General features: G+C 38.7%; 1 protein-coding gene across 1 annotated transcript; it reads right to left on the reverse strand.

The window, feature by feature from the left end:
- Positions 1 to 2,534: 2,534 nt before the first annotated feature.
- On the reverse strand, positions 2,535 to 5,871 carry ND-B14.5B (NADH dehydrogenase (ubiquinone) B14.5 B subunit). The gene is made up of 3 exons (XM_045726218.2): positions 5,670 to 5,871; positions 4,421 to 4,564; positions 2,535 to 3,007 (listed from the first exon to the last, which is right to left on the reverse strand). Exons 1-3 carry the CDS (start codon positions 5,869 to 5,871, stop codon positions 2,958 to 2,960), a joined length of 396 nt encoding a protein of 131 aa, XP_045582174.1. The 3' UTR covers positions 2,535 to 2,957.
- Positions 5,872 to 8,332: the final 2,461 nt, after the last annotated feature.

Here is an 8,332-nt window from a genome sequence, read left to right on the forward strand (position 1 = left end):
AAATAAATATATAACACGTGAATCTTTACATGTATAAGATGTATACATATCAAGATTAAAACATTCTGGACACTTGGTTTATCATCTGAATACACTAAAATGTGCCTCTTCATATTTCCAAGATAACCAATCACCCGAATCCACTAACACTGGAGTCTTCATATATCCATGCTGACCGAATCCCTTCCTGTTCTCTGGACATATTAATAATAATAATAATAATAATAATAATAATAATAATAATTTATTTGAAAGAAGGTACAATGGGTTGGTGAGATTACATAAGATTAGTATTTTTACATTCATGCAAAGCCACCAATACGCATAGCATTTCGGGCAGGTCCTTAATCACCTTGCCTCACCAAACTGTACGTGCATGCCTTTAGTCGTGATGCCGAAGCCAGTAACATTAACTTCAAAGCTTCACATTCATCTCTTGGGTATTAACCCAACTGGTGGTAGATCTCCAAAGTGCATCCTGAGAAAAGTGTGGTAAGGCAAGATGCCCACTCCACTTGCTGCAACCAGTCTTGAGAAGTATGCTCATACTGTATCTCTCAATGAATGCATTTATCTTATCTGTACAGTCACAAAACATGGCCAACATCGGTAACTTATTTTTCGAGAGAGACGCCTGCACAATACTTCCTCTTTAACTTAGGTAGTAGTTGAAGGTGTGTGACTGCTCTTTTTATCTATAAATCTGCCAACAAGGATACGTATGTATTCATAATATGGATAACAAGGATATGATGTATTCAGAATACATCCACAATATATTTTATTTTTTCTTTCATGCCAAGGCCTAGCAAAGCTACTGTTATGTGAAGTTTCTTCAGAATCTGACTCTTAAGTGAACTAGCAAGTATATTTACAGTACAGTACCTCCAGCAATAATTTGTAGAATTTTATAAACCAATTATGTTTTTAAGACGTTTTCACCGAGAATTTCTGGGAAATCTCGTTACACAAATGAACCTTGCAATCTTTGGTGTTTAGATAACCCATAAATCAAAGTGATTATATTCCACTCTAAAAATCTAAAGGAGCCACATTTATTTGTGTGGCAAGTGTTATTTTGTCTAATGATAACTCAGGTTGGTCAGTTGTGACTGCCCTTTGCAGTGATATGTAAAAAGAACACAAAACTGCACCCTTAACAAGACTTGAAGTATCACAACCTCAGGTAGATATTAACCTAGGATCAGAGGGATCAAACCATCTCTTACTGGAGCTGTCACTAGACACAATGATCTACAACTCTCAGCTGTCCTGCAACTCGTTCTTACAAATTAAGCTTGAGAAGGGCCTCGATACAATTACAATCTCAGCATCATCATATTTACAACACTAGAGGGATATGATTCTTAGAATATAGCCTTTTAAGAATGCAAAGTTTATTCAAGGGTTCAGGAAAAAATTTGTAACGGTATATTTAATAACTATCTATAAGCTACACAGAGTACATAAACAAAATTGGAGGGTGATGTTACATAAGTGGCAAGGCAAAGCTAGGCCATAACATTATGTGACTGGAAAGACCACTGCCATTCTGCACTATGGACACTATGGGAAACATGAGTTTCCCTTCAGTACAGGTGTTCAGAAATTAATAATGTAACTTAATCTACCATGTGCATGTAGCCATGCATCTCTGGAATTAAATCCAGACATGGGCAAATAACATTTGCAATAACAATGCATTTGTTCTCACTTAGCACTGCCATAAAGAATCCCTATTTCACCTTGTATGGCAATGTTAGAGAAATACAAGTTGCCTGGATACAAGTAAGTTTTGCCAAGAGATTTTAGTACTTAGTTTTACAGGAATACACATACACAGTTATGGTATGCAGAAATGTTATGAGGTATGTGGCAACAATCGAATGTGTACAACAGATGTTGAAGAGCTAGTGCATGGTGCAGTCACGAGTTGGTCAGCTGTCTTTGCAAGAATGCTTTAAGTAGTAACAGCAGTCTGTAATTCTGATGCAGATGGTGGCGACATGCAGATGGTTATATAACCAGCCAGATAACCATAGTCAAGTTGCAATGGCTACTCTTATATTTTTCAAAGTATAATGGCTCCGTTTGGCATGAAGGATTCACATGGTTTGACCAGATATATCTCTCATATACTAGTATATATAAACAAAGAAGACCAATCATACATTGGTCTTCTTTGTTTGGTATTTATGAAGGTATTGTATGGCATTATGTAGGTAGAGATATGTAAACCACATCTCTACCTGTTTAATACACATTTCAATACAATACTGCACTCCAGTTGACAAGAGATGGTGGTAAACAATTACATGTATTTGCCATTGTCAAAATATTCAAAGAAAACTTTAAATACTGTAACTATAACTTCAATTTGACTAGGCCTATTGTTAAACTATTCTAAAACACTGTTTAGCTATTAGACAACTATCTCCCCTATTCGGTTTTACAATAATTACCATTTAACCATCATCGGGAATCGAGTATTGTAAAAAATTACTGTTAATATTTAGGACATTTAAAACAAGTGAAATCTGAAATGTATTTATTCATATATATATATACACACATCTATACTTTTCCAGCACAAATAGAATAACAATTGCAGTACAAAGTATTTCATAATTAACTAGTAAATTAAAAAAAATACAGTACAGTACAGAACACGTACTGGATTGAATTTGGGACTATGATACTGATTTCACAACTAGTCACTGCAAGATACAGTAGATGGAATACATTAGCTTCTCAGACAGTACTGGTACTGTATATACAGTACTGTATAGACTTGTAATGTGTTGATGTACAAAATACAGTAGGACAAAATACCTTACCATACAGATGAAGACAATTTTCTTTAAAAGAAAGAAAAATAATGAGACTACTGAATTTATTTGAGCTGGATCGTATAACAGATCACTTGACTGCATATTGTCTTCGATGAATTCTAAACCTCAACGGATGGGGATCCATTTTTGTAGGACGTCGGCATATTTCTTGCGCTCTGTAAATAAACAAGGCAATTAATGACAATTTCAGAGAAAAACTGCTATATACCTTTTAAAAATGTGAAACATTATGTGCATGTAAAATGTAACGTCTAGTATTGTAAATAACATTTAATAGTGATAAAGAATGTTTCAATCCAATTTTAAGTACAATTTTCATTAATGAGTCAATTAATGTAGAATAGAAAATGTTAAGATAATTAACATAATACTGTAAGAAGGAAAAAGAATACTTCCATGAAGAAATATTAACTTATTAAACACTTCCAACACTACATTTACTAGATAAAATACAGGGTGTCCCAGGATTAGCTATATTTCTATGAAATTGTATTTTTCTTTTACACTTATGTTTAATGGTGTTTATCATGTTTAATGTGCATTATAAATGAAGTAATTAAGAAATGTTTACATCTCTTTTTCAGAACACCTTTGTTGTGTCATCCCATATCAAAGGATTGCAATATTATGAAATCAGAGAAAGATATTTACGCAGTCCCCCATGGCGTAGTGGTAAAGCACTCGCCCGGCACTTCGCAAGTGCTTTGGCCTGGTATCGTATTCTGGCCGGGGAGGATTGACCGGATGCCAATCCTTAACTGTAGCTTCTGTTCACCCAGCAATGAATTGGTACCGGGTTGTTAAAACATTTGGTGGGTCATATTCCGGGGAAAACATTTGGATTAAGGACCTTCCCGAAATGCTATACGTGCTTGTGGCTTTACAAAAATGTAAGAATGCTTGTATATTTAAACAAAAAATACACAAGGAAATTTAACGCCAGAAATAACTTTAACAAAAAGTTATGTCTGGCAATGCAAGACGTAACTCCTGCCGTGTGCAGGCGATGAGTCACAATAACGTGGCTGAAGGATGTCAACCAGACCACACACTAGAAGGTGAAGGGACGACGACGTTTCGGTCCGTCCTGGACCATTCTCAAGTCAATTGTGATGAGGGAGTTGATGCTCCTGCCGTGCTTCAAAATGTGTTTTGCAAAGCTAAGATCCAAACGAGAAAAAGCTTCCGGTTCAACTGGCATTCCAATGGAATGAGTTGTGTTCAACTGGAAATATACAGTACAGTATCTTTTATATTTCACTCGGGATTCTTTTTCAAAGTCTAAAAACAAATACAATACAGAAAATTTAGCAAATGCAAAATAAAACTGCATTTAATAACGAAAACCAGGTAAATAATTGCAAATTTATTTTTTAAATTTGCATAACTACTGTTTTGTATACTGCACTAAACTAGGTAGTAATTATTGGGAGAAAGCACAAAGCCATTACGACTATATAGCACTGGGAAGGGATCTGGATAAGGATTTGGGATGGGACAGGGGGAGGAAGAGGAGGAGGAAAAAACCGTGCCCAACCACTTGGATGCAGACAAATCTGTTTACTTACGAATTGGAGGAAAGTCCTCTGGATGGGCAAGAATATAGTGGTACAATATGTGATCCCTCTCGGCCGCCCTGTTCTGCAACCATCTCCCTCCAATAATGCCGGCAATCACCCCAGCACTAGCCAGAAGTACATGTATTTGTAGACCTGTATAAGAAGAGGTGCATTTCACTTATATAGCTTCACATCTAATACATTCTACTGTACTACAAAACTTAAGTTATGCTTTTACCAATGGCAATTTATTCAGGCACTGATCACTATGCTTTGCTGCATTAAGGAAAATAAAGAGGGATGGGTTTTAGAAATTTAATGTGCTTCACAAGGGTAATGGTGAATAAAGGTACCGTACCCACTTTGCATAACAAAAATGAAAATGCACACTGAAAGAACAGTATTGTTTATAAATTCTCATTTAAAACAAATGGTCCCGCCTCTCAACTGTCAATCAACAGGTGTACAGGTTCCTGAGCCTACTGGGCTCTATCATATCTATATTTGAAACTGTGTATGGAGTCAGCCTCCACCACATCACTGTCTAATGCATTCCATTTGTTAACTACTCTGACACTGAAAAAGTTCTAACATCCCTGTGGCTCATTTGGGTACTTAAGTCTCCACCTGTGTCCCCTTGTTCGTGTACCACCCATATTAAATTAATGTGTAATTACCTAAGTGTAATGTCGTGTCATAGCTGTGGGGCTCCACCTCCAGAAACCAAGTACTGTATACCCCATTGGTCAAATTTATATTTTCTTAAAAGTAATTATTAAGGCAGTACTGGGAGGCTTCACAACACTGATAAACTGAGCGACATATCCAGGAATACTTGAATTTACCCGAGAGCCAATAACACTAGTGGCCTTAACGAGGACAGGAAGCCGGTGGCTTGTCAAAGATTCCCCCCCTCCCCCTTTGTGCTATTTGAGAAAATACGCTACGACTTACATGTTAAAACTGTGATCCAGGATACTAACAGTGTACCAAATGGTTATCCAATACGAACCACAGACCCTATTTGTTTATATACGAAGAGCAACCAAAATGTCAACTGCCTATGTCCTCTCAGTTGGGTTAAGCACTGTCCACGCTGGCCAGTAAAGGGATGGGAGACAGCAAACCAACAGGCTTCCTGCCCCAGAAAATCGTACCCAATACCCTAAGTCATGGCCAAAAGGCCCAAAGAGTTACAAGCCAGACTACTGAAGGACTTCAGATTAACAGCTGATTCAACCACCACCACGTAACTCACCACTAAACAGTGGCTTCCTGTTCATTGCATTCGAAAAGCAAGCAGCACCCACGCCTCCGGCACCCAACACTGTTGGGAACCAGAGTTTCCTGAAGAGAGCTGGCTCGGGGCATGGTAAATCAGGGTTGAAATAATCTGCTGGGTTAATTTCCGTCCTGTCGTCTCGCTCCATGTTGTGGTGGTCCGCCGGTCTGCTGCTCATTGGACAATTATGGAGATTTCATTATATTTGCTTTAATTAGAAGAAGATCATGTCATAAAACACAATTATTCTTCGTAATTTCAATTTTCTTTATGTATCATTTATGCTATATTCCTTGCAAATACAAATAAAATTAAATTTTGTCCATATTCACAAATTCTGATTGGCGGCCTCATCCAGAGAAAACGTTCCTCCTTCCCCTCGAGGCACCCCTAACTTTACTAACTTGTTTGTTTAACACGGTAACAATGGGTTGAATACCAACGTTCTAGAACATAAGAACAAGGTAACTGCAGAAGGCCTATTGGCCCATACGAAACAGCTCCTATTTATAATCACCCAATCCAACTCATATGCAAGTCCAACCCACGTTTGAAACAATCGAGGGACCCCACCTCCACTACGTTACGTGGTAATTGGTTCCACAAGTCAACAACCCTGTTTCCGAACCAGTATTTACCCGAGTCTTTCCCAAATCTAAACTTATCCCATTTATACCCAATAGATAGTTCTAATAGATTTACATTAAAATTCTAGCTTAACCTTAATGACAAGCACACATGAAGCACCCCATACTCATCCTGTGAGCAGGATGATGTGTAATTACACATCACAGGATGAGTATGGGGTGCACAATAAACTACCCCTCACAGGATGAGTATGGGGTGCACATTAAACTACCACTCACAGGATGAGTATGGGGTGCACAATAAGCTACCCCTCACAGGATGAGTATGGGGTGCACAATAAACTACCCCTCACAGGATGAGTATGGGGTGCACATTAAACTACCACTCACAGGATGAGTATGGGGTGCACAATAAACTACACTCACAGGATATAAATATGTTGTATACCTGAATTTACCTGAGGGCCACTGTCATTAGTGACCTCGACGAGGACAGGTAGCCGGCGGCTTGTCAAAGGTTCCCCCATTTGCCTTACTTTTTTTTCCAGTTGGATTTTGAAATTCAACAGTCTTGGTACTTATACAATAAACTACCGGCTCCTGGTTCAACCTTGACGCCGAGCGGACGTCTGGACACCTCCTCTGCCTGGGTGCCGCCTGATCACGTCTTGTTTCCGCGTTTTGGCTTTGCTACTGCCGTTTGTCATCCCTCTTCAACGGTCCGATTGTACGACGCCTGGCGCACATATCGCCTTGGGTCACGGGATTGTTGATAGATTTTTTTTTGACGTGTTCTGGCTGGTTCTCCCGCCGGGGTGACGGTGTTCGGGGGCCGGCTTGGCCGAGAGGTGCCGGGGGTTGGTGGGTCTTGGTGGGCTCCTGGTGTGCCCTCAGTCGTGGTGGGCGGCCGGCTTCTGCTCTGCCGGAGGACGCTGATTGACTTTTTGCGTTTTAGTTGGGGGCAGAGTTTTGGGTTTGCTACCTGGTGTTCTCTGTGTGGGGCGGGGCCGGTGCTTGTCACCCTGAGGGACTCCTGGGGCTCCCCAATCATCTGCCCGTTTGCGTTTTTTCGCCACTTGGCGTATTAGTTTCAAGTGATTGGCGTCACTCTCTTAAAATAAATAAATAAATAAATAAATAAATAAATAAATAAATAAATAAATAAATAAATAAATAAATGTTTATTTAGGTAAGGTACATACATAAAGAGATTTTACAAAGCTTGTTGGGTTAATAGATAGAGCTAGTACATACATTGCCTAAAGCCACTATTACGCAAAGCGTAATAGTGGCTTTATTTATATTTATATGCCCGAAACGCTTTGCGTTTCGGGCAGGAAAAACATTAATGACTAAAGCTTAAAACTAATGGGTAAAAAGAATAAAATGTGTTGAGAACAAATATAAATAGAGGTAAAAGAGGGGGGAACCTGGTTGAAAAAGCAGCACAAATACAATTACAAATTATTGCAGAAAATTACATTCAAACAGCGTTGTTTTGAAAAAAAAAAAAACAGAAAACATACATGGGTTGACAACAGAGGGGTAAGGTAGGTTACAGGGAATTTATTAGGTAGTGCTTCGTTTTTATCTTAAACTGGTTGAGAGAGGTACTGTCTTTAACATGGTTGGGAAGATCATTCCACATTCTGGGTCCCTTGATTTGAAGAGCATTTCTAGTATGATTAAGTCGTACTCTAGGAATATCAAAACTGTATTTATTTCTGGTGTGGTGCTCATGGGTTCTGTTACAACCTTCAATGAATCTTTTGAGGTCAGGATTGGCATTACAGTTCAGCGTTTTATATATGTGTGTAATACACATGAGAGAATGTGCAATGACTTAATATCTAACATATTCAGAGATTTGAGTAGGGGTACCGAGTGATGTCTGGGGCTAGAGTTGGATATTGTCCTAATAGCAGCTTTGTGTTGAGTAATTAGAGGACGTAAATGATTTTGGGTAGTAGAACCCCAAGCACAAATACCATAGTTGAGATATGGATAGATAAGGGAGTAATAGAGAGTCACCAGGGCAGGGAGGGGTACATA

This window comes from Procambarus clarkii, chromosome 71 (assembly GCF_040958095.1).
Source record: "Procambarus clarkii isolate CNS0578487 chromosome 71, FALCON_Pclarkii_2.0, whole genome shotgun sequence".
NCBI lineage: Eukaryota > Metazoa > Arthropoda > Malacostraca > Decapoda > Cambaridae > Procambarus > Procambarus clarkii.